The sequence below is a fragment of the Neopelma chrysocephalum genome, unplaced genomic scaffold, assembly GCF_003984885.1.
Source record: "Neopelma chrysocephalum unplaced genomic scaffold, ASM398488v2 Primary Assembly neopelma1_61c, whole genome shotgun sequence".
Lineage (NCBI taxonomy): Eukaryota > Metazoa > Chordata > Aves > Passeriformes > Pipridae > Neopelma > Neopelma chrysocephalum.
This window is the reverse complement of record NW_020897718.1, coordinates 676447-702349: the sequence shown is the minus strand read 5'-3', so window position 1 is coordinate 702349 and position 25903 is coordinate 676447. Positions and strand designations below refer to the sequence as shown.

Below are 25903 nucleotides of genomic sequence, written 5' to 3'. Positions count from 1 at the left end.
ACCAGCAAAATGCAGCTACCTGCGAAAACCCTTCTGAGCAAAGTTTTCATTTCCCAGTATTCACATAACCATAGTGCAAGCAATGCTTAGAAATTAAATAATAGAAGGCAAGTAAGTATATTTTGCATACTTTAGTGCAGGAGACACTTTCTACTCAGAAAAATAAAAGCACTTAAAGGCAGGATGTAAACTTGAAGTCCATTCTCAAGAAAGGTCACTTAAAACAATTCTAATTTTAAACAAATATCCTGTCATTTTCCACTATTTTCTTTTCTCCCATTTGAAAGGAATGTTCCCACAATACACTGGGTATGGATCTCCCACAGATAAAAGAGAAGGGGGAAGAGTTCTCAATAAGGAAAAAATAATACATAAAAATACACAAGAAAAACAGTAGAATTATCTGCAATCACTTTTCAGTTATGTGAGATACACTGAATTTCAAGTCATCTTCCTAGAATATTTTTAACCTTTCTGTTGGGCAGCAGCAGAGTCCTCACTAATGAACAGCAAAGCTGCAGGAAGAAATCTGATTTAGGAGACAGAGCAGCAAAGCATCTTTGGAAACTGTAGAAAGCTTCTGCAGCAAGACATATGCCAGTTACCCTGAGTAGCATATGCTAAAACAATGGTCAAAAGACTTACAGCCACAATGATTATCTAATTATTATCTTGGGAAAATAACCTACAGTCTTTTGAAACAAATACTATAAAGTAAAACTCGCCTAAGGCTTTTTATGAGCCTACGTGCAATTCCTCAATAGTCAGAGAAACCACCTCATCTGTCCCTTTTGATTTCAGATCCATTTGTGCATGAGTGTTACATTAATACAGGTGGACAACTGAGACCTAAAACACAAGAGTAAGAATATCCAGTTAGGACTCCTACAACATTGCCAAAGCCAGCTTTATCACAGAGACAAAATACAAATATAGAACTCAACTGAACACAGAGCAGTCACTGTGGGACTTCCAGTTCTGAATTTGCTGATTCTTAGAAATCAAAAATTTAAACCAGTTCTCTCTTGTCACCAGCAGCTGGTCAGATCCTCTGTGCCTAAAAACCAGTCTAACCCCTGCAGGAAACCTTACTTTCCAATCCTGACCATTTCACTTTCTCAGCAGCACAAAACTTTTAGTTTTGTGAACATCACTAACCCTTTACTCATAGCTGTTAGGCCTGCCACAAAAGGTTTAAGTTTTACCCTAAAGCACATGTTGTTCCCAGAAAAGCCCACAGGGAGAGTATCCAGGGATCTTCAGCTTTGCACAACCTGCTCCTAGCTCTGAAAATCTCCACACACACTCTTTCCTTTAGGAGTTCCCCCTGCATTTAGCCATACATTACAAAAACACACCTTTTTATATACATTTCCATGCCAGTGCCACTACCTTTATTGGCCTATGCATCAAACTGAATTTATACCTACTTGATCAAGCAGCACTGACGATTTTCCTGATCTACAGATTGGACATGAGCAGAGGACACAGACTGTGTCTTCACAGACTTGAGTACATCGAGGTTCATGCTACAACTAACTAGAACTCACCTGAACAGTCTTAAAGCCCTGCCTTCCAGTCACCTTCCAAAGTCCACTACAAGACTGCAACGTGGAGAGGCCAAACTCCACACATTCTTTTCCCTTTTATGAGCAAAGGCAAGAAGCAGAAAGCACTTTGCCTGAGCGCTCAGCATGAAGAGACAACAGCTACATGTCTTCACATTCATCAGTAAGACAGCTCTCACTATGGACTGCACTATCTTTCCCAGAACCCTGCTCTTCATCAGCTTAAAATCCTCCAGTACCAAGTCTAACCAGAGCACCTGGAGTGCTTTGTGGATTTGTTGTTTGGCTGGTGGCTTTTGATTTTTTCCCCTAATGCAGTTATCACAAAGGCAAGGTCAGTGAGCAACCCAATATAGCAAATAAGTGTGATTCAACACCTTGCCCCTGAGACAGGCCAATACATAAAGGCGGTTTAGCAGATGGAGCGAGAAGCCTTAGTGGAAAATTATGGAACACACTGCCCTTTCTTCAAATCTTTAACTGTTAAGAGATTGGGCTATGTCTGAAAAAATATACCTTCTAAAACAAGTTCTTTAGCTAAAGCAAGTCTGAACATTTCCACTCATAAATGCTTGATCTTTTCTGAATCCTGCTCAGCTCTTAGCCTGAGTGCTATTATGTGGTAGTGAATTTCCACAGATTAGACATCATGTGAAAATACTTTAAAATCATTATTCAGTTTGATGCCTATCAGTTTCACTGAATTGCATTCACCTCAACTGAAGAATACATTCCAGCTTCTTCACCTCTGCATAGAAGTCTTCCTCAGGCTTGGCACCCCGCAGTGTTGAAAAGCAGAGGAAAACCGAGCCCACCCAAGTGATGCTTATTCTACATTCCTACCATTGCAATGCTATTCTCACACTCCTACATGGCCTTCCACACCATTTCCTTCCTAAGCACAGCTCCCAGGAGGACACTCCCAAGAGGATGGCTCATGTAATTCCAAATATGAAACAGCCCCCAAGATGCTGGATTTGTCTGTGCATATGAGCTATAAAACCATACATGAACTTCCTGACAATGAAGAGAACAGCTTCCAAGTCTGGAACAAAGGAGCAAAAAAGAGAAAATATTAATTTAAATCAAAAAGATTCAGTGAGACAAGGTGTTACGTGAGAGAACACAAGCAAAAAGCTTATAGGAAAGGAAAAACTGTGAGGTCTCAGAGTGCCCACTTGCCTTAAACAAGGCAGGGTCTGACTTGCACTCTACAGCAATTTCACCACACGGGACAGTGGATCACACAGGGGTCTGCTTCATTATGAAGTCATGGCCTGAAATATCTTTTTCATCTCATGTCCACCAAGCTTTACTAAAGCATTCAACACCACAGTATCCAAGCATCTATACACTAATGGATTCATCCTCAAATCCCCAGTAAGATGGGCATTAATCATGTTTTCCAACCAAAGATAGCAGAACGAGAAACAGTAATGATCTGAACACACTCACACAGCAAATATGTTGCAGAAATTAGGTGGTGTTCTGACCACAGCGTCATCCTTCCCCTCCAACGAGCTGTAAAGATACTTCAATTTTGAAAAGTAGCACTCTTCCTACTACAGTTACAGACCCAGCCAATCTAGATCTAAGGAAAAGCCCTCAGGTAGGAGAACTGGCAGGGAAACAGGATGGAAGATTTCACGCCCTAAGGCATTAGCCCTGTTTGCATAGATTACACACATAGTTCCTCTGCAGTCCTGCGTAAAATGAATTTCAGAAAGGATCGTATTTACCCAGTAACTGGTGATTTGAAATACACACAGCTAACATAAATGCCAATGGGCATTCATTCTCTCCAAAGTTCAGGGTGTCACACAGAAGGGAGATATCTTCCCAACCAAAGCCTTCAAGCAAGGAGATGAATATATCCAGCTTCAGGACCTTAAATTTACTCTCAAAGCATTAACCGAGTCTAACAGTTGAGAAAATCTGCTCTATTATGACAATTCCAGTTCTCGATAAGCCCAGTTAAAGGAGCAGAGATGAGCTGAAAAGGTGTCAAGCCAGATTCTCATTTTTTAGCGTAGGAATCCTACCCTCAATCTGTATCACATGCAGGCTCATTTGAGACCTTTACATGTTGTATTTCTCCTAGCAACATGAAAGACAGAGAGTTATTAGCCACCACATTATTATTCTCACTCCATGCTGTAGAAGCAAGGCCCTTGATAACAAGTACACAATATGGTTATTTCGCCAGGATCTAACCTCCAGAACTATTTCTTAGGATGACAGTGTGATATGGTGAAACAAGGAAATCTCAGTCTAGTTTTCTGTGAATCCTCCATAAAACAGAGGAGACGTTTTAACAGGTTAGGCAGCTCACCTTCAGAAAAATAATCAGCCTTCAGGACTCACAAGCATCAAATCCACTTCAAACAACCACGAAAAAATACAGTTGCATTTTACTAAAACTTGTTTATTTTGCTACTGTTCAAACAGTCTTCTTCACTTTTTTAAAAGTACTTCATAGGCCACAGCAGGTGCCACAAACCCTTTCTCCAAGCCAGCTCTGGTACCGTTCAGGCCAGCACGCTGACCAAAAATCATTCATTGCATCTGACTTGATTAGTTCTGCTCTGGGACAAAAAGCAGGCAGACTTGCAGAGGAGTACACCTCTTTCAAGGCTATTGTCTATTTCCCCTACATGCTACACCACATGATTGTATTTAGAGTGGATGGCGGAGATAAGAATTCAGGTTTGTTGGCTGCAAAGCAAGTGACTTAGCAGGAGCCAACAAACAACTTGAAACAGACTGGAAAAGCACGCAAGGTCATCTTTAGTTCAGAAACCTGGTTTGAAGAGGCAACAGGTCTTGGCATGCAACTCATCGCCTCCTGACCCAATGTCTTGTTAATATTAAAGATGAAGATAGCCATGGGCTGCACTTTGGAACTCTGCTGGCCCTGCTAAAATGCATTCCCATGATTTCAAGAGCACTGGGTGCCTCAGAAGGAATGAAAACCCAAAAGCTCCTGATACCACAGCTAAAACCTGGTAGCTTAAATGCAGATTTAACACCCAGAAACTAAATCACACTGTATGCCACACACTGCTGAGATATATGTGCCTTCTGCAGTGATTCACTAGAAGGTGAAGAAAAGAGAAAGGAATTGTATTAAATGCGACTTGACAAGTAACAAAGGTATGATCCAAAGACCAACTGCTGGGTATCAAACAACTGCACCTCTAAACTGGATCTCAACAGTGAGTTTGGGAGAGGACAGAAAGGCCAGTAGTATATCTGCATCACCCATCAGGGAAACAGCTACAATACGGGTGGAAAAAACAATGTGGTGGAAGAAATAATGTGACAGAACAGACTGGAACCATCTAACTTTGACATCGCAATTATTGCAAGAGCAGGTTCATCAGGAAGGATTTCATTTGGATTATGGTTGGGTAGACCTCTTTTGGATTATATAGAGAGCATGGTTACTTCGGCACCAACAGAGCAGGATTTAGGCTGCTTCTCCAGGTGGCATGTAAAGAGCAGTGGCTTACAACTTTAACTGAACTTCTCTTCCCAGGTAGTCTTACTGAATTTCTCAGGGTCACTCCCATTTCACTGACACCCTGGCCTCTCAATTCTGCCAACACAGGCCTACTATGACACAGAGAACACCAGAGAGGGACAGTTTTTTAGGTATGCAGTTCACATATTCTCAAAAAATTCGAGTAGTGGGACCAAAAGCACGCAGTCTGACTCAGCATCAGCTCACTTCTGGCTTTCTTACCTGCTGTCTGATGCTTCAGCAAGGATTCATTGCTTCATCTTATGTAGGCCCTTTATCCCCGTTCCTTCTCTGAATCTGTAAAACAGAGATGCATACCTCTGAAAAGCTTTCACTGGCAAAGAACTATGTACATGTGATGGATGATTCTTTTCAGTGGACAACATCCACCTGGCATCTCTGATCCAGGTCACTCTCAGCCTTGCCAGACTTGCACATCATTTGCACACCCCAACACCTACCAATGCAACCTCCTGTCCACCTAAAAATCTGTGTATTAGCAGTGTTTTACTATGCTCCATGTAGAGTGCTCCAGCTTAGAGCTAGATGCAGTTCAGTATTTACTGTACACATGCGTTCCTTTAAAGTCTTTCTATGTTCCCAGAGGTTGATCACTAGTCCTACAGCAGGAAGCATCCCCTGCACTAGAGAGAATGTTCAGGCTGGTAGAGAATTTCCCATTAACCCCTGCTGAGCCTGACACCAGAGGAGTGCTGATTCTTCCCTTCCAGCCCTGCCTCTGCCAGTTATATTTTGGTTCTTTTAACACACGTGCTGGCCCAGACTTGTTCCACTTCGCAGTTCCTACTCCAGCAGCGCTCCCAGCACGTATACTGCCTTCTCACCCCCCACGCCCCCTAACTCCCCATCACCCAGACACGGCTACACCCTGCGTGGTCCAGGTCCCGCTTCCCTGCCCGCGCTGCTCCCTGACACAGGTCCCTCCCCGGGAGGGAGAGCTCCCTAATGCCCTGATGGCTGAGGAAGTGACTATCACCCTTCCCCACGGGGGCCGTCCCTTCCCCGCGTCCCAGGCTGTGGCCTCAGCGCCCTCCTGCACCCGGCCCCCGCCCCACCGGGCTGAGCCCTCCCCGTCCGCGGTACGACCCGCCCGGTCCCGCTGTCCTCGGGACACTGCACAATTCCTCGCCACACACGTGGGTAGGAAGGCATCCCCACCCCACCGCCCGAAGCCCGCCCGGGAAGGCCGGAGCGGCCCGGGGGCGCAGGGATCCCCGCCCGGGGCTCGGTCCCCAGCCGGTCGCGTTCGCCGCTCCCCGCCCCCGGAGCCCCAGCCCGGCTCTGACCCGGTTGGGCTCGGCTCCGCCGGGGGTCCCAGTGACTTTGCGGCCTGTTCGGCCCCGGATCGGCCCCGCCTCGGGCCCGCCCCAAACTTTGCCCCCGCCCGGCCCCGGCCCCACTCTCTCGCCTCAGGCCGCCATTTTGCTGCGGGGCACGCCGGGTAATCCGGCGGAATCCCCACGCCGCGGCGCGCCTGCGTCATCGGGCGGCACGCGCGGGGGGCGGGGCCGGGCAGAGCGCGCGTCTAGCAGTCCTGGCAGCGCGAGGGGCGAAGGGGCGGGTGTCGCGTGGCAGTGCCGGGGTGGGCTCGTGCCGCTGCCCACGTGCCCAAACTGCAGGGTCCAGGACCGGCTCCTGCCCCTTCCCACGTACCCCGGGTTCGGAGAAACACCTTGAGGGGGCGGGGGGACAGAACCTTCCAGTGTCAGGGCGAGGGCCCAGGATCAGCTCCTGCCCCTTCATACGTGCCCCTAGTTCCAATGTCCATGATCAGCTCCTGCCCCTTCCTATGTGCCCCGGTTCTGAGAAACACCCTGACGGCCTGGGGCGTATCCCAGCCTGTCACTAGGGAAGTATCCCAACCGTAGGGCCAGGGAAGGAGAGGGAGAGAAAGGAGGAGAGTAGTAAATGGAAAAATCTACCCAAAAGCCCCCAAGGACAACTATCTGCTTCTTAAAGGAGAGGAGCTGAGGACAGCGTGTACCTGTCAAAAGCTAGTCAAACCCTGACACAATTTGGGAATGTGCTTTAATATTTATTTGCAAAATCTTCCACTATATTTTTCTAATCTTGGAACTTTGGAAAGTCAATGCATTTTAATTTTGAAATCAAATCAATCCATTTATTCCATTCGGAGCTCAGCCGGGTACTTCTTCCATTGCTTCTCGTGCCTGGTGCATAGACTTACCTCTGCTTCTATCCTTTCTTTCACAAACATCTCATGAATAGATTATACACACAGAAATAATGGAGTCTAGTCCAGAGGGAATTTGTCCAGTCAAAAGAAGTCCCAATAGTATTTGTATGACGTTCTTCAGTGTACTACTACATTAGCAAAGCCTTCAGATTTGCATTCAGGTAGTACCAGCCTCACAGCATTGCAAACTCTGCCCAAATGGTCCCCTCTCTTACACAATAAAAGACAGGTGCCCAGCAGGACCCCAGTTCCATGACCTTGGGAATATTGTGCAGAAACGTCTGCTGTGCACCCAGCAAGTGCCGTCTGCACCACACCACACGTCAGCCAGGGATATTTCAAGAAAGCCTTCGGTACTTGTGCCCCCATAAATTCTCCAAATCCTCCCTGTGCCGGAGTCAGATAACAAGCAGAAGGACAATGGCTCCAAGAATCCAGGCTGCCCATCTGCTCTGCACTTCCAGATTCTTGCTTCCACAGCACCAGCTGATGAAATTTTCATAGCTGATAAGGTTTCTCATTTCCACCGGGCCTTGCTGCCTTGGAGCCTTCACAGTTGTGGCCCGTTCAGGTTTCCGTGGGTGCACACCGATGGCAGCAATCATGAGAGTACTTTGCTTTCTTTTGGTGACTTGTCGGAGTAGGATCTTCAAGCTTTTTGCAAGCCTAGGTGAAATAAGCCCTGCAGGAAGGAGAGCTGGATTTTCAGATGGTCTTGTCATTCACTGCTTCCATTAAACTCAGCTCTTCTCAAAATCAGATCCCAAGGTCAGACTGCCAAAGGGAGACAGGAACTGGACTCGAGCTGGCTGAGCAGTAGTCACCTGCTCTGAGCACTGAAAAACACTCTTTCCTCAGATCCCAAAGGCCTTGATTCCCAATCCTTCTCCCTCTCTGCATACATCTACCCTGCCTTTCCCTATATCCGGTATGCTTGTGAGCTGGACTCACCACTGCTCTGAGCCCAGAGATGTGGCATGATGAGGAAGCATGACGTTAGGTTACATTATATTCATTTATATAACACCATTAATACCAAAGTGCAGCTCCCTGCTAGAGCCAGTTGCTCGCTAAAGCCTCTGAAGTTCAATTAACAAGCACCAGGTAATCTAACACTTGACTCCCAACAATCCTTTTATTTTAAGGGGCCTCTGGCGGATGTAAAGCCCTCAGCAAACAGTCCTGGAAGTACATTTGAGATTCTCTCAAATAACAGCTGAATTTATAACCCTTAGTGGAGAGCAGAGAGGAATCTCTTCAAAATACTTTCCAGCCAGCAGCACTTTATATAGACCCTTGTAACTGAATAAAAGGAACCCCTGGAGGGGCAGGTGCCACCCTGTGGAGGGACAAATCCCTCTTAAGTGCCTGCAGTCTTGGCTAGTGAAAAAGCAGATGCCAGAATTAATGTCGCCCCACCAGAAGAAGGCAGTGCAGGCTTGGTCCTCTCAAGTTTCCCACCAAACCAGGTCAAGCAGGGAAGATGGTGGGTGCTGGACCACCCCTTGGTGGCTGCCTTGGAGGCTGTCACCTGCCAGAGAGTTGCATCAAGTCCCATTTTCTCCAGCTTGGATGCTGCAGTGCTGAAGGGATACACTTAGGAAACACTTGCCTCCTCCACTACTTCTCTAACTCCAGCTGCACAGAGGATTCCCCTGTAGACCTCAGCTGGGAAACCCTCAGAGGCTGAGCCCACCAAAACCAAAAAACTTGAGACTTATTTTGAGCAGAATTTTCACTCTGGGATATGCCAGCACAAGAGGAACTCAGCACCCAAAACTAACAGCATTTCAGGAACAATAAGATCAGTGAAACACAGCCAGCCTGAGACAGTCAAACAAGTCTGTGGATGCCGAATTGGACAGCCAAATACATCCTGCCAGTATGCCTGGAGCATACACCTACCAGAAAAATACACCCCACCAATAAAACAGTTGCTAACAACATACCCACGTGTATAATTCAGTCCATACCACTACATAAGAGTGAGGGTTGGGGCTTAATTTTAAGCTGAATTGAGATGCCATACTCGAAAAAACCTTGGAGTCTTTTCACAAGCAAACTCTTTGCTGTCAGGATCCCCAGCATCAGTGGCTGAAGAACAGAACTGTGCTGATCCATCCCAACCCAAAGTGCTGTTTGTCTTATGGGACTGCCTAAAGGCACCCATCATGGTTGGGATGTAATTGTGCTGGGCACTGCACAGAAAAACAAGCAGACACAATATCCTGCCCCCGAGGCTTGAATCTCTGAACCTCTTGAATCTCTCTCAAAGCCTCTCTGGCAATACAGAATGGAAGACAAAGGCAGAACTGGAGAAAAACAACAGAAGCCCACCATTGCAGTACCCTGGCACTTGGCATGGCTGGGTGTTTTCATGCCATCACAGGGTTTGAGCAGGGCATGATGCGCAGCTCACACTGGTATTTCTGACATACGTGGGGGCACTTTTCCCCCAACCTGCATACTTGAAGAACACACTACACATCAACTTGCCCACTACAATTGCTGCCTCTGCATGTTTTGTGTATTTATAAATGAATATGTATAAAAATAGAATAAAATAAATATATATCAGTGACCCCTACTGGCCATTTCTAACTAGCCACAAAACTGTGCAGCAAACAGTGAGCTCTTACCTCTTTCCCTGGTACAGCATTTCCATGTGGGGCAGGGAGCACAGGGCCTGGCAGTGGTGGATTTGCACTCACTTTGTGCCAGCTGCATCACTCCTGGGAGCAGGCAGCTGAAATTGGGTTTTCTGACCTCAAGTATTTGGTTGTGGCATCCCACTCATTTCTCTGCTCACCGCCAGCTCCATGCCACAATCCCAGCTCTTGCATTGAGCCCTGCACAGGTGCCTCCAGCTTTCACTCTGCATGGCTCTGTGACCTTACACAGTGTATTCTTCTAGAAAAATTCAGTTCCCAGCTGGAATCTACATCACAGATACCACTGCTCCTTCAGGTGAGCTCCCTGCAGAAGGAGCTGCCCCAGCATTGCACAGTTTCTACTCTCAACAGCCTTGCCTGAGCCCCATCAACACTCACTGTAAAGCCTTCGCCCCAATGGGTGCTAAATCCAGTATAAATGCTGCCATGAAACAGAAACTGAAGGGCCCTCCCATGACAGTGACTTGCCCTGGTGAAGGCGTGTAGAGAATATGCCTGACAGGCAGGATGGCTGCTCTAATGCAAGCAAAACCCCATGGGAAGCAAAAGCTGGAGTCACTGTGTCAGCCTCAGACCAAGACTCAAGGGGCTCTGCCTCCCTTCTCCTTTGTCAAAACTTGTTTAGCTTGTCATGCTAATACAGTGTTTGAAATAAACTGAGTTCAAAGTATGTGGACAGGAAGGGGGAAGATGTCTGACTGGAGCACATGGGGAGGTGGCGGAGGGGTTAGGTGTGACACTGGCTTTCTTCCACGTGTGCAGGCAGATGGGGCTTCATCCAGGTTTGAGCAGAGCGTTCACCCGTGTGCAAGGGGAGGACACAACACACTGGGGTGTTGGGGTTGGCACTTCACTACAGTACACAAATGGGGAGGGAGGTAGCTGCCCCCCCCAAGTCCTCTGAGGGCAGAGCAGGGACTTGCAGACTCTTTCAGGTAAAGGCACATAGCTGTGTGCTGTCTCTCGAGGAGCCCTTCTGCATGCCCAGCATACGCCTCCAACTCACACAGACATATTTTTTCTTGTGAAATCTGCAGCACTGCTCTCCCAGAGCAGCTCTCGTTGTTTATAGGGACGGGTCCAGGCAGGCCAGGGAGGAATTACCTTTCTCTAGGACACGCTTGGTGCTTGGCTGAGCACACTGCTTCTCTGCTTCACGGGAGCTGCTGAAGGCCAAGGAGACAGTCAGTCTGCAATTAGCCTCCCCCCCAACACTCGTCCACATCCCCTGGGGCTGTTAATTACGGACTCTTCTGTAGCCAGGGTTCAACTCTTTCTAAGCATAGGCCATAGTTTCGTAAAATGACCTTGAAATTCTCTACAACAGGCTTGCCTGCCAGGTTTCACTGCAAACACCAAGATATGCCAACCTCTGTAAATACCCAGGAGCAAGCTCAGAGGCAAGCACCAAGGAAGCTCAAAAGATTTGCTTCAAGAGTCTCCTATTAAATGCTTGCATGCTCCCAGTGAGATTAGGAGGTTTCATTGCTAGAGCTGCCAGCTGGAAAGGCAAAGGGAGACAGTATAGCTGAAGACGGGCTTCAAGGCACCCGCAGGTGTGTGCCAGCAAAGGAATGCCTGGCAGACATCTCCTTCCCATTCCAGTGCTTCCAGATCTCTTCTCAGCAGCAGGAGGCAGGTGGGGGGAATGGGTACACCCCCTGAAGTTGATGCCCTTGGGAGGGCCCTGACATTAGCTGTCATACATGCTCTCAGAGGGAAGCCAGAAATCACAGGGCAAAACAAGATCCTACACCTTCTCAGTGAACTCATGTGGGGTTCTTTGAAGGGGGGTTAACTCAGCCTGTTGAGCTGTGGGGGTGCAGGTAAACGATCTTTTCTCTAACTGCCCTCCATATATACCTCCATCTCTTTCCCTCCTTCTTCAAGTCTAAGTTGTTTTGCCTCCAGTATTTAATCTTTCTTCCCCCCCCGCCCCCGCTCCCAGGGTGGCTTTGTCTTGTCTTGGATTGAACTACTTGGACTCAGGGAATCTGTATCTCAACGTGTGACTTAAGTTTACTTTTCCAGCTACTCACAGCAGGTTTGGAGGTTGTCAGGTACTCAGCTCAAGCCCGTTACAATGACACATGCATTCTCCCACACTCACAGGATCTGTTTTAGTGGAGCAGCCCATCAGGCAGTCTGATTTTAGCTAGTCCCAACAAAGCAGATGCCTGAAGGCCAGTGCAGGGTGCAGACCACCCCTCAGGAAGCAGCAGACGTGATGATGAGGGACTTCCTGCAGCTGGCTCAGAGAGGAGGAGAGGCAAGCTGGTGATCAGAGGCTTGGCTCTGAACATCTGGGTACCACCTCTCCCAGATATTTTAGGCACTACCAGAGTATCCACACAGTCCATCCTGCCTTGGCCTTGGTGATGGAAAATGTATGCTGGGCCACCCCTCTGTCCAGTGGATATGTATGGATGGTGCCTCCTCTTGCCCAGCATCCTTCCTTTCCCAGGACTAGGTCTGCACAGCTCAGGGGAAGGTACGAGCATTGCCCTGCACAAAATTACTGAAGAACCTGCCCTTGTGGAAAGCTGCTACTTATTCCATGGCCTAGAACTCATATTCATGCCCTGAAGCAAGAAGGTTTATAGCTCTTTGGAGTTCATTTCTATTTATTCTCATTGTCTATATAAATGTCTAGTCAGGCTTTTTTAATGAATGCCTTTTCTTGTTACCCAGTGGCAATGAGTTACCTGGATCATCAGTGTTTAGGATAAAAGCGATCCTCCCTGTCATTCATTTTGATTGCAGTTATTTCCCATTTTGCCTTATGTTCTGGCAGGTTGCAAAAGAAGCAAATAAAGGAGGCTCATGCCAAGCCTAGGCAGTGTTCCCAGGGACTCCGGGGTCACAGGGAATGTGACATTCGGCTTGGGCAGCATTCCTGGAGACTTTGGGAACACATAGAATACATCCTGGGGTAGCCCATGATGGCTACCCTTAATGCAGTTCTGAAACGTAGGAAGGTGAATCCAAGGGCAACTCCCATTCACTGAGACACCCCGTGCAGAGCCACCAGGATAAAAGAATTGGGTACTTCCCTTCCAGTGGCATTTCCAGTGGCCACAGTCACCAGACCGAGGAAGATTTGAAGGGCTTTTGGAGGCTGAGTGGCACTTTTGACACTAGAGAGCGAAACTTAGGGCAGGATGACACAGGGATAGATTCACCAAGACCACAGCTTGTCCTTTTCTCCATCATTCCTCAGATCTGCCACAACAGTTCCACTGTTGAGTGCACGTATCGTTGTCTGCCAGCTCCACAGAGTGGCAGATCATTGAGCTGGTGCAGATTGGGACAGAAGAACTACCTTTGACCTTCACCCTCTTTCTTTCGCCCGCCCCCTCCACTTCCCCGCTGAAGGCACAAACACCTACTGCCCATGGAAGCTATTTCTAAGCAATCCCGGGCATCTGGGGAATGAGGCTCTGAACAAATATTGGAGTGTGCGTGTGCAGAGAGTGCACACACATGCACACACAGACACGCACAGCTACAGTGCTGCTGCAAAGTCAAATATAGACCTTGTGGAAGGGGAACAATGGCCGGGGTTGGGTTACATGGCTGTAGGGCCAGCGAGCTGCTGTTTGTTGTGGGCTGGGGTGGAATGGGAAAAGCAAGGGGGGTGGGATGGGGGAGAACATTTGTTTTAACCTAGAGACCCTGAGCTGGTGCTGTGCATAGGGCGGAGAGGGTGATCTGGAGCAAGAGCTGAAGAGGATGATCATTTGAGTTGGCAGCTCAGAGGTGTTTGCAGTCTTTCTCCATTTGGTTTGTGCTGCTTTTCTGCCTTCCTTGAATGATTAGAGGGGGCAGGAAGGGGTGAATTTCTCTGGGATTCTGCACGGGGAAGAGGTTCTTTATCTCCTTGCTCTGGGGAAGGCTCCTCGGTGGAGGAGAAGAGGCAACATCACCTGTTCCCTCAGCCCAGCATCAGCTTCTTGCCCCTGATGTCTGGCTGCCTCCAAGGTGCAGGTTCCAGACCCCGGAAGAAAGGGAAGCAGCTCCAGCTGGTTTTGACAGGTAATTTCTCCCTCTGTCTGTGGGTGGTGATGGTGTGTTGGAAGGATGGCAGGGGATGGAGTCTGTGTCTGGCATGCGTTGGAGGGGAAGACCAATACAGAGGTTGCCCCAGTTCCCACTCCAGGTCCCTGCTTTGTGGGATTTCCTTCATCAGAGGGAAAAGCCGTAGAGGGACTCTTATGGCTAGGAAAAAATCCTTCCTAATTCTGACCCAGCAGCTGTTCCATCTGAGACGCCTCTAGGGATGGCATGGCAGGGATCAGAGCCCAGTAGAGCAGGGTCTAAGCCAAGCACAGGAATCCCCTCCTCAACACCCATTTCTTGGGTCTGCAAATAGAGCTGCTCCACTTGAATCATATTGGGCATCCAGGGACTGACAGAGCAAGCCTGAGACTTAGGATTGTGCCTGGGAATGGGACAGGAGCCCTTCAGTGTGAAGGAAGGAGTGCACCCAAGGTCCACATTGCTTGGGGTTTCTTTTTGGTCCCTTCTCCCTTCTCTGTACTCACTTTTTTTACTCCCCTCCATCCCTGCTTGGTTCTGTCTGTGATACTCACACACAAAGCCACATGTCAAACCCCCAAACCCCTGTCTTCAGACATGCTCATATCCCCTCTTCTGAAATCCCACCCTGGTTTCTGTTCTTCGTTCCTCTTCCTCGGTGTTCAGATTTTCAGCAACCAGCTTTAACTCCTCAGCCTGGACAGCCCTCACTCCATGCCATGGCTCTCACCTCCAAGAGGAGCAGCATAGGAAGAGCCACATGTCCCGTTCCACTGACTGTAACCTAACCCTGTGTCCCTCTGCTGCAGCGCTCATGCTGTGGACACAGATACTTATGGATATCAAAATATGCAGGGACTCCTCTGCAGGTGCCCTCCTATCTGCCCATTCAAATGCACACACAGAGTCCAGAGGGCTTTTTTAGGCACGTTTAACCAAGTGAGGTTTAAGAGCACCCAGGCATGGCTGCGCAATGACACTGCCGTGCAGCATGGTCAGGACTGGAGCAGATTCCAGCAGAGGAGTGCAGTAGCAGGTGGGGATGTTGCAGGAGATGGTGTCATATCTGAGGCAGTCAGTGCTGGTAGTAGAATTTCAAGGAGGAGATGAGGATGAGGCTGAACATCCTACACTCAGCACTGGAGGTGTCACCAGTAAAACCTTGGCCTCTAACCATGACTGGCAAAAAGTGCAAGGTAGGGTGCTGTGGGGGTCAGAGGATAAAGGTGGATTCTTCCAGGTCCTAGAACTGCAGTGACTGAAGCAGAGGCTGCCTGGTTTTAAACCAAATACGAGGAGCTGTGCTTCACCCTTAGCCTCACCCTCTCCTTTTTGCTGTGTGGTAGAAATCAGGGCTCAAAAGCAGGCTGAGCTGGCTGTGAAGGATCCGGGGCTGAGAATGGATGGAGAACCACAGAAAGTGTCTTAGAACAGAGCTGGTGCACACCTAGCTCATAAATACCCAAATAGCTGATGGAGCAGCCTGAGCAGCAGGAGGTTTGGACCTCTCTGTCTGTCCCTCAGGGAACAGTTAGGTGGGGTGATGGAGACAGGAGGAGGCAGCAGGGGAAAGGAACAGTGCTCCTAGCCAACAGGAGAGCAGGAAAGAGGCAGGGTGGTAGGCCCCCATTTTATTGCTCAGTCATGTTATGTTGTCCAGACCTGCCGAGGATGGAGCAAGCAGGGGTCCACAAAGACAGCAGAGAGCTGGGCTTTGATGGGGCTGCTGGCTGTTGGGCTGTCCCAAGGTCTTGGGGCCTGCAGGGTGTGTAGTGCTGATGGGACTGTCAGGAACTGCAGAGGGCCAGAGGGGTGGGGTGTGGAGAAGGTGAAAGCAGGTATGGGTTGAGCTTTGTTTAGTGAGATGAGAAGAAATATGGAAACATCCACTAAGTGCCTGTAGGACATAGTTCTTCTTCCTTCTTGGTGGAAAACAGCAAACCTTGTGGGGTGCAGGGGTAGAAAAGGGCCGGATGAGGTGAACTTGTGATCTACTTAAGGATTGCTAGGACCTTTGAAGGTGACAGATGCGATCTTGTCAAGTAGCAGAAAGGCCATGCAAGGTGAGGAGGAGGATGGGCAGCTGTTCCTTCTGAAGATGTGGCAGCCCAGACCCTCTCCCAGTGTTGTCTTATTGTTCACCGAGGTGCTGGTGTCCACAGCTTGTGAGCGGCAGCGAGAGAAGTTCTGAGGACCACAGCTGTGCTGGTTGGCTTCTTTCTTGTGGGGCAACCACTCCACATTTCACCTTTACTTTTAGGATGGGGCTTCTTAACCATACAGTTTGCCAGTGGAGGTGTGTTAGTGGCCCCCTAAGACATTAGGGAGAGGCTGCAGGAGGCATTTTTGCTTATTATTATTTTTTCAGATAATCTGAGCGAAATGAAGGCTCAGATCATTGTGCACCTATTTCTGAGGGAGGTGGAGTGCCCCGCGGGAGGCCGGCCGGAGCAGGACCGAGCTCTACCCAAGCCAGAGGGGCGAGCGCTGCAGCCCCTCCAAGCCCAGGGCAGGGGTCTCCCCAGCAAGCCTGCGTCCCGGGGGGGCGGGGGGGCGGCAGCTCGGGACACCCCTCCATCCTCTGCGGGTCCTTCCTGGGGGACGGTACCGGTGAGCCCTCACAGGCGCAGCCCGCCGGGTGGTGGAGGGCGGGCGGGTCGTGCTGCGACCCCCCCTCGCCCCCGGCGGCGGGAGCAGGGCAGGGGTGAGCGGGCAGGGCGGGCCGGGTCGGGGGCTGCCTGCGGTTTGGGGCGGCGGGAGGCGGGATGTCCCGGGGAGGGAGCGGGGATGTGCAAGCACACGCAGCCGCTGGCAAGCGGCCGGGGCTGCTCGGCGGCGGCGGCGGCGGCGGCGGGCGGAGCGGCGCGGCACACGCGGCGGCAGCTCCCTCCGCAGCCCCGCGCTCCCCAGCCCCGCCGCCGCCGCACCGGGCATGGCCGCCCCCCGCCGCCGCGCCCCGCGATAGCCCCACGACCCGCCGCGTCGCCGAGGTGAGAGCAGGGGGACCGGCGGGGGTCGGCGCTGCAGGGACCCGCAGCCCCCCGAGCCGGCCCCCCTTTCTCCGCCGCCGCCCCGGCCGCAGGGGGACCGGCGGGGCTCCGTGTAGCCTCCCCTCCGGGGACGGCCGTGGGGTGGGGTGGAGGGAAGGGCACCCCCGCGGCCGTGCCCCTGAAGGGGGCACCGGGGCTTGGAATCGTCCCAAAGCCGCGGGATGAGGGGGAAGGGGGAAGGGGGGGCAGGAGCGGCGAGCCGCAGCGGCGCGGCATCCTCCGGGTTCCCACCCCTGCCCCCGGACACCCAGTCTGGAGTGGTCCCGACAGCCCTCAGACTAGAGACAAGGTCTGATAGCCCCCGTCCTGGGGCTGTCCCTGGTAGCCCCCAACCGTACAGAGGTCCCTAATACCCCCGAGGGGGAGATTAATAGACCCCGGAGGCGTCCTCGCAGCCCCTGGAGTGCTGGTAGCCCCCAACTCGGCCAGGCGCAGGCGGAGAAGTGGGACAGGGGGAGCTCCCTTGTCCGTGTCCCTGCGACCCAAAGCCAGGCCTGCCCGGTGGGAGCTGCTCACACCTCTCTTGGGCACCAGCTGCCCCCCGGGGGGGGGGGGTCCGGGGCAGCTCCGAGGGGGAGATGGGGTGGCTATGTCAGGATATCTGAGAGGCTGTGCCTCGAGTGGGGAGCCATGGGGGAAACTGCCTTTGCAATGACATGTGGTTGGAGGTTATGCTCCTCACAGTCCTGAAGGAACATGATACTGGTTTCAACCCTAAATTATTTTATAAGTTTCATAGGAATTGCTTCACCCTCCCCTAAAATGCAGCAGCTGTTTGCCACTGCCCAGTGCTTAGGGGCAGGAGGCAAAGGAGGGTCCTGCAAGCATGGTGACAAGGGAACTGTGGGTTCCACAGCGATCTGTGCTGGGATTTGGCTGGGGCAGTGACAATAACATTCTGTAGCCCCTCTGAAAACGCTGCACCTTTCATGGGTGATGGTTTGTTTGCTGGAGAGATGCTTAGAGCAACATCCTTGCTTTTGAGAGCTATGGTTTAGACAGGTGAAGCTCTTAGCAGGGACCCCAAAACCACTTCCTACAATGCATGTGTATGTATAGGTGGGTGGGAGGACTTCTGTCCCCGTCTGAGAAGTCTTTCATGCAACTATGGACCCAGGACAACCTTCCGACCTAAAGAGCCAAGCTGAAAGTGGAATGGCCCCCGTTCATCACACCCACGCAGCTGGATAGAGTCTGCTTCATACCTTCACCATTCTCCTAGCAGAACTGTTTAACCCCTCCCATCTCATTACAGTAATATATTTATGATATCACCCTCGAATTTCCTGCCCTTAACAACCCCAGAAGGCTGGGAGGGAATGAAGCATTTTTGGAAAGTATTTAATGTTACTTCGAGAGGGCAGGAGGCAGTCGGAAAATAGATGGGTGCAGGAACCTTGGGCTGACGGGGCTCTCTGCAGGACAGCTGAGGAAAAGGACTGCACCTAGTGAGAGGTGTGTGTTTGCCTTTCCTCCCTGGGGCTGCAGCCCAGCTCTAGTGCCTGTCACTTCACTCTCTTGCTTGGACAATAGAGGAGGGCTGCCTGCTCATCTGCTAGATCTTACTCGACTGCCTGCTCTCCTGCAGGGTTCAAAAAGCAGCCTAGGTGCTGTAAAAAAGACTCAGCCCATCTATTCATTCAAAAATGCATAGGAGGGACCTCATTTAACGTGAAGCTGGAGCCTCCCAGATCTAAGGAGGGAAGATGAAGGTCTCCACAGCTGGGCTGATATTTCTGGAGGTTTCTGCTCTCTGGACAGCAGCTAGCAGGGGCAGGTGCTCCAAGATGTGGTGTAACAACTTGAGCTACTACATACTCAAGATTGAATGTGCACACTCAGTTCTCCTGTACATACATTTTTAAAGGCTTTTTGATTCTTAGTGCTCCAACACTGCCTTAGAGGAAGGAGTCTAGAAGGACAGAGAGGAGTGTGGTGACAAGTCTGTACAAAACTGGATGTTTCAACTCAAAACTCCCAGGTAGCAGACAGGAAGGGATGTGTGAAGTGAAGCCATGGTGTGAGCCAAGGGGTTTTGCTGAGCTAGCTCTTTTTCTCTCTGTAGGTGTTCATCTCGGTGGGGCCACACTGACCATGCTCAGGAGCTTCTGTCTCCAGCTCATGTCCTTGATTTGGATCCTCTTGGCTCATCACCAGCTTGTGCAAGGTGAGTCTCTGTAGACGTGCATTGTTCTCTTTTATATGCATCTTTCCAAACCTGTCCTTAGCATTGCTGGAGTCTCCTCAGTTTTCCATGCAAAATAGAACTGGCTTGACCTGGAAGAGCGGAAAATGCTACTCAGTCATCGATCACCTGGGGGGTGACTGGTGGCAACTTTAGAGACCCTTGCTCTGGTGCCCACAGGGGTGGCAGTTCCTGAGCAGACTAGCAGTGAGAGGTCCTGCTGCTCTGTCTCAGTGTGAATGGGTTCCTGAACTGATGAGCCTGTTTGGAGAGGCGGGGCGAGGGGAAAGAAGGTCCCAAAACTGAACAGCTAATCCTGGATCCAGTGAGACAAAATCCCTTCCCAAAGATTAGTTTACTGTCCCCCCTGCCAGGAGAGATGATTACAAATACGAAAGGTGATGATACCCAGGCTTGGGGCTGAGCAGTCCCAGGATGCTGCTCCAGCTCCACAGTGGCTCGTTTTGCGAGGCTCTTGTCCTGAGCAGTGGGACCTGCTGCCTCACTGTAGCAAAATCACATGCATGGAGGATTTCTTCTCCCGCTTGCTTTCTTAGGCAGCACAAAATGCTGCTTGGGGAAAGCCTGAGCACTGCTCTTGGCGTGGGGGCTTTAACCTGTCTCAGTCCAGGATGGAGGACCTCAGTCAGGTAAGAGTATTCATCTCTTGGACCTGGTCTGGGATTGCACTGGGCTTCTGGAGAAACTTCCTGCTTCCTGATATTTGCTCTAGTTCTACTGCTTATGGAGCTAAAGCGAACCAGCTCCCCCGTGGAGCCAAAATGCAAGCAAGTGATGGGGGAGAGGGGAAAGTGGAGATGAAAGGGGACACCTGGCTGGAGAAAGCAGGCCAGCACCAAGCAGAGGACAAGAAATGGCACGGCGAGGCCATGGCTCAGTTACAGCCTCTGAGGCCTTTAAATAAATAAACAGAACTGGATACCTGGCCCCATGTGATGCCCAGTCCTGCCTCCCTATGCTGGAAGGAGAGTGCTGGCAGCTGGGTCCTGGGGGAGGGCAGGAGCCCCAGCCAGACTGTTTTGTGTCAGTAGCTGCCCCTGTGGATGGCAACATCCTGCGAGATAAAGAGGAACCGTTCTTTCCATTTCCATCCTCAGTCCCTTTGTGCCCCTTGCAGTACCTGGCCCTGAGCTTTCCCACCATATTTGCTTCAAGACACTGGGACCAAGGTCCCAGGTGGGTGAGTCCCTATTACACAGGTTGCCTTAATGCACTGGCAACCCCAGCTCTTGCCCAGAAGGGCTCAAAATCTAAGGGAAGCAGCAGAGGGAGTGTGGGGAAGATGACCAGAGAATGAATAGTTTTGAAAGCAATAAAGGTAGTGTTATCACTGCTTGGGTTAATGTGAAATCCTCATCTCCTGTGTGGCATCCAGTGATTGAAAGGAAGGTCTCCCACCTCGCAGCTCTGGGGAAGGGTAGGCTGAGCGCTTAGGAAGAAAAAAGAAGCTGTGGGCCAGCAGGGCCACGGGCAAATCTGGAGTTATCTATAGTCTCTGCTTAACCCAGCTCCATGTTACCTGCTTTGTAGGTGATGACTGCAGTGAGCGCTGTAATCTCGCCCATGGCTGCTGTGACCAGGATGGGAAGTGCAGGTATGGCTTGTCTTTGGCTCTCTGCTGCTCCTGACTGTAACTGCTCTCCCTCCCCTGTTGCTGTGTCTCTTGTGCCTGCCCTGAGCTGAAGCGCCTCCTCCTCCACTCACCCACACCTGGAATCGATGACTCTGCACTCTTCTTATCTGACACCCTCTGGAGTGGGAGATTTTGATCCCTCAGCCTCTTCCTGGTGCCCTCCAGCCTTTGCTCCAGTGCTCCCAGAGTCACCACCTCCACATGCTGACCAGTGTTGTTCTTCTGAGCCCTTTTTGTCTAGATGGGAGCCTAGGACAGCCCGGCTGTGCCTGGGGGATTGGAGGCAGCCTTCAGGCTCACATGTAATGGGGAAAGCCATCAGGCAGCAGGGCAGGCATGGAAGTTGGCCAGCTTGCATGGCCTCCTCACTGGCTGAGGTAGAGATGCTCTCCCTGGGGTCATGGAAGAGAAGAGCTGCCAGCATGCACATAACTGAGGGCATCAGGGGTCCCCTCTCAGCAGGCTGGGCCATGGTGAGGATCTCTGGATGTTTTCATGACAGGCTTACCAGCAAGCTGGGGGCTACTGCAGCAGAAGTGCATTTGTGATCCCTGGCATGTCAGCTTGAGCTGGTGCCCAGATTCCATGGGATCAAGGCTCAGGGAGACTTGACTGTTTACCTTGCCCCCTCCCTGGTAATTTTTAGGTTGGCCATCTGCCTTTTAGAGAAGGGGAAGAGTTGATGATACCTGCTCCCTTGCAGGTACTGGGGGATAGGGGTGTCCACAGCCTTCTGTAAACTCAGGACTGTCCAGGTATGAATGCATTTCCCCAGACTCTATCAGGCACATGGTGTCACCTCCATTCCTATAAAAAAATACTCTAATTAAAATATATATTTATTTTTTAACTGTTTTCCTCATTCCCCATCTATTTGGAACAACATGCAATGACAATAGGCAGCCCAGGTGGAAAGTGCAGCCTTGGGCCAGCCCAACAAAGCTGCAGTCATCACACATTGCACTGAAATGAGCCACAGCCATGAAAATGAACCACCTTCCTTACTCTAGAAACTCTGTTGTTTTTGTTAGGTTTAATTTCATGCTGGTTTGAGTATAGCTTTTGTTGTGGCTTGGTGCCACCTCCACTCAGCTTTAATCTTGTTATCACTTGCTTTCCCCCTTAGAGCTGGCAGGTCTGAGGGATGCCTGCCACTCAAGCTAAGTAAAGCTTGGCTTTACTTAGCCACTGCCACTGCCCTACTCTTCTGGGACCAGAAGGCTCATTGTGTGCTGCAGGTTTTACCACTGTACTGCCCTTGTGAGCTGGCTAATAAGTCTATTCTGTTCACCAGCTACGGCAAGCAAGGTTTCAGAGCTGGATTACCGTGCACTTTGGACAAAAAATGACACACATTATAATTCAAAGGGGTGCAGTGAAACACGTGGACCTCAGGGGCCACTTGTTGCTTTCCCTCAGGGAGTTTAGGGTTAGGGATGGGTTTTTCTCTGCCTGTCAGACTGGGTGTGCAACGAGGGAAGTGCAGGAATTGCCGAGTTGATGCAGTGGTGTATACAGAGCGGCTGGCTGAAGGAAAACAGAGGGACGTGGGCACTAAAAGTGAAGCTGCTGAGCTCTGTTTCTGGCCCCCCACCCTCCCTGGCTGCAGAGGGTGAGTCTGCCTCTGCTCTATCTATTTGCTTCCTTGGACAGATGAGGTGCCAGTGCTGACCTCTCCTAGAGGAGAGAGCCAGCAGGTCCATGGGGGGCTTTGGGAGAGTTTCTGAGTGCTGCTGTATCTGCAGTAACCCTTCATGACATACAGCCAGCTTTTCCACAGCCCCTGATTGGGTCTTATTGTGCTGCTATGTGCTGTCCTCCCACAGGTGTGATCCAGGCTGGGAGGGCGAGTACTGTGAGGAGTGCGTGCGTATGCCGGGGTGTCTCCACGGGACGTGCCACCAGCCTTGGCAGTGCATCTGTCACACTGGCTGGGCCGGCAAGTTCTGTGACAAAGGTGAGTCATGGGCTGGACATCCCAGCCTCCGGTGCTGAGGGCAGAAGCCCAGCACACCCTCCATGGATATGTGAGCCAGCACAGCCAACACAGTCAGAAGCCACCTGGTGATGCCTCTTGGGCTGCCTGGGAGATAGGATGTTGCCTGGCTGCCATAGGTGGAACCATTCCCTTTCAAAAGAGGGAAGGCTGCAGGCACCTGCTCCCTGGCTGCATGGCAAGAGCTAGCATGACACTGGCCAGCCTCAGGAGATGGAGCAGGTGAACTCATTGTGTTTCTTATGGTGTGTCAGGACTTGGAGCAGCATCCTCTGCCTCCCCCAGGGCTTCCTGCCTTCAGCAGGTAGCTGGTGGACTCCCCTTCTCTGGCCTCAGAGACTCCTTTGTAGCATGGGGTCTCCACTGGCCAGAGAGATGGCATGCAAAGCATCTTCCACAACCACAAAGGCACTGCACTTCTGTTGCTGCAGGTGCCCATTGGTGGGGAGGAGGGAGAAGCTCCTGTCATTTCTCCATCCCCACTGGGTTTGACGGGTTGTGTTTGCACTAAATTGGCCACATCAACCTTCTTTTCTGCCAAATTCACATTTTCTTTCTCCTCAGACATACACATCTGCGAACACCAGTCCCCGTGCCAGAACGGGGCTCAGTGCATCTATGATCGAGATGGGGAATATTCCTGCTTGTGTCCAGAAGGTTTCCATGGAAAGGATTGTGAGATGAAGACAGGGCCTTGTGAGAAGGCAGGGTGAGACACTGCAGTGTTAACTACAGCCAGCATTGACTTCAGGTCACACGCTGCCAAGTGGAGGCCCAGCTTGGCTCATTATCTGTGGATTTCCATGCACTAGTGGAGTTAAGCCAAAATCATCTTTGGCTTTGGTTTAGCAGTGCGCACTGCATCGTCCTCCTGGGGCAAGGTCTTTGTTGCAATCTGAGCAGATTCCTGTCCCTCACTGCTGTAGGTGTGATGAGCTGACACCTGTCATGCCTTTGGGGACCATCAGGAGGGCATGTTTCCTCATCAGATCATTTGGCTGAAGACCTTCCCTGGTGGGTGGTGGACCCATGCAAGGTCACAGCCTTTGAGGAGGTTCCACAGCCTCTCACTCAAGGAGACAGAATTTCCCCCCCAGTCTTCTCCTTGAGATAGCTGCCCCCATGGAGAGAGCTGGTGCTGGACATACTGGCCATGCAAGCAGCTCTGTGTGTTTACCTCCCTGGGGTGAGGGAAGTTGCTTGCTCTCCAGGGCCATGACCCATCCTTGCTCTCTCCACACAGGTCTCCGTGCAAGAATGGTGGGCAATGTCAAGACGACAACGGCTTTGCCAGCAACTTCACCTGCCGGTGTCTTGCTGGCTTTGTGGGGGCTCTCTGTGAGCATGATGTGGACGACTGCCTGATGCGCCCCTGTGCCAACGGTGCCACCTGCCATGATGGCATCAACCGCTTCTCCTGCCAATGCCAGGTGGGCTTTGAAGGGCGTTTCTGCACAATCAACATCAATGACTGTGCCAGCCAGCCGTGCAAAAATGGAGCAAAGTGCTATGACCGCATCAATGACTATGACTGCTTGTGTCCTGACCGTTTCACCGGCAAAACCTGTGAGATCTCCGTCCCTGAGCCCTCCTGGTCTCCACCCTACCACCCTGCAAACCATGAGAATGGCGGGGCTGTGGAAAGCACCACCAGTGAGATGCCAGGCGTGACGCAGCCAGAGCCTGTCAGGACCGCGGTCACGGGGCGGCGCATGGCCAACCACAGTGAGAAAGAGCTGGGGGGAGGGTTGTTGAAAATCTCTGTGAAGGAGGTGGTGACCCAAAGGGACTCTGGGCTGAGCGAAGCCCAGCTGGTGACAGTGCTGGTGTTTGGGGTGTTGACAGCAGTGCTGGTCCTCATCACTGTCCTGCTAATGCTGAGGAACTGGCAGAGGGGCCGTCAGAGGTCGAACTGGTGCCAAAGCCCTTCTCAGGCTGCAAGGAAGCTCCAAGACCAGGAGTGTCAGGTGGGCATGCTCAACACCATCTTGATTGAGCCAAGGAAGACGACAGAGCTGTGAGCTGCGAGGACTCCGAACCAGGCTCTGGCAGGTCATCATGCTGGCAAACCCCTTAAACTGCATCCTGGGGAGCCACACTGTCACCAACCGGGCAGCAGGGAAGGGCTTCCAGGGCAGCGAACACATCAACAAAACCCTGGGTGTTGAGCACTGGTGTGATGGCCCTGCTTGGGTCTGACCTGTCTCCTGCCAGGCTGGCTCAGCTGGCACCCACGGGCACCTGAATGGGCTGTGTTGGGCCAGCCCTGCAGGGGAGCAGTGGTGTGCTGCTCAAGGCAGCCCATGTCACGCAGCACCAGTATCATCTGACAGGAGCCCTCAGAAACAGGACAGGTAGTGCTGAGGAAGGCACAGCCCTCCTGCAAGCTGAAATACTGCCAGGCCCCTTGTAACTCCTCTCTGTGACTACTAGTAGGGGTTTGTCCTCATTTCTGATGGTGTTGGGATATTTCTTCTGGGGCCTTTGGGATGGTTGCCTCCCTCCCCCGGTACTGGATGGAGTAGTTCCTGGCTGTTTCTTGAGGCTGTCATTTCAGATGCCATGTCCCTAGGGAGCAAGAAGACACCCTTGCTCCCTGGTCTTGTGGTTCTGAGCCAGTTCAAAGAGACTCTGAAGACCATCCAAAGTCTCCTCATGCCCTTCTTCTGCCCTCTTGCTGTCCCCTCCTCTTGCTGTCAGACTTGGGGTTACAAACATGTTTTGTACTTTCTTCCTGACGATCCAGGGGTCTTTTTGACTGACTTACCAAGCCGTCCTTTCTGGTCTGGCCACAGATGACCAAGCTCCTTCACCTCTGCAGTCTCCACTTCTGCCTCACTATTTGCTCCCCTTTGGGGTCCTCTGGGCCGGAGCTGGTCCTTCTCATATGTCCTCATAGGTGAAACTGGAGATGGACAAGGCTGGAGCTGGGCTGGAGCTGGTTCAGGAGCAATACAAGATCCAGGTCCTCCTTTCTTCTCCTGTTCACTCTGAGGCAG

General features: G+C 51.2%; 2 protein-coding genes across 9 annotated transcripts in view; one reads left to right on the top strand and one right to left on the bottom strand.

Moving 5' to 3' along the window:
- Positions 1–6555, bottom strand: part of TJAP1 (tight junction associated protein 1) — a 40649-nt gene extending 34094 nt beyond the window's left edge. For 2 of the 7 annotated variants that reach the window (XM_027682085.1, XM_027682078.1), the window contains exons 1-2: positions 6399–6513; positions 5314–5388 (exon numbers count right to left, since the gene is read on the bottom strand). The gene's annotated coding sequence lies outside the window, so the exon portion shown is untranslated. The other 5 variants (XM_027682080.1, XM_027682079.1, XM_027682082.1 and 2 more) reach the window with 5 other exon arrangements.
- Positions 6556–16700: 10145 nt separating this feature from the next.
- DLK2 (delta like non-canonical Notch ligand 2) lies at positions 16701–25536 on the top strand. Of its 2 annotated transcripts, none has more exons than XM_027682077.1 (6): positions 16701–16723; positions 19135–19236; positions 20806–20869; positions 22735–22865; positions 23469–23613; positions 24148–25536. In XM_027682077.1, exons 2-6 carry the CDS (start codon positions 19164–19166, stop codon positions 24923–24925), a joined length of 1191 nt encoding a protein of 396 aa, XP_027537878.1. In that variant the 5' UTR covers positions 16701–16723; positions 19135–19163; the 3' UTR covers positions 24926–25536. The 2 variants fall into 2 exon arrangements, with proteins under 2 accessions (XP_027537878.1, XP_027537877.1); XM_027682076.1 differs by lacking the exon at positions 16701–16723 and adding an exon at positions 16964–17009.
- Positions 25537–25903: the final 367 nt, after the last annotated feature.

Bases quoted from the DNA above. Each gene is read 5' to 3' on its own strand.
- DLK2 (XM_027682077.1), top strand. From the start codon at position 19,164: ATGCTCAGGAGCTTCTGTCTCCAGCTCATGTCCTTGATTTGGATCCTC. The intron at 20,870-22,734 runs GTATGGCTTGTC...GTCCTCCCACAG, and splicing joins GACCAGGATGGGAAGTGCAG to GTGTGATCCAGGCTGGGAGG. The intron at 23,614-24,147 runs GTGAGACACTGC...CTCTCCACACAG, and splicing joins GGGCCTTGTGAGAAGGCAGG to GTCTCCGTGCAAGAATGGTG.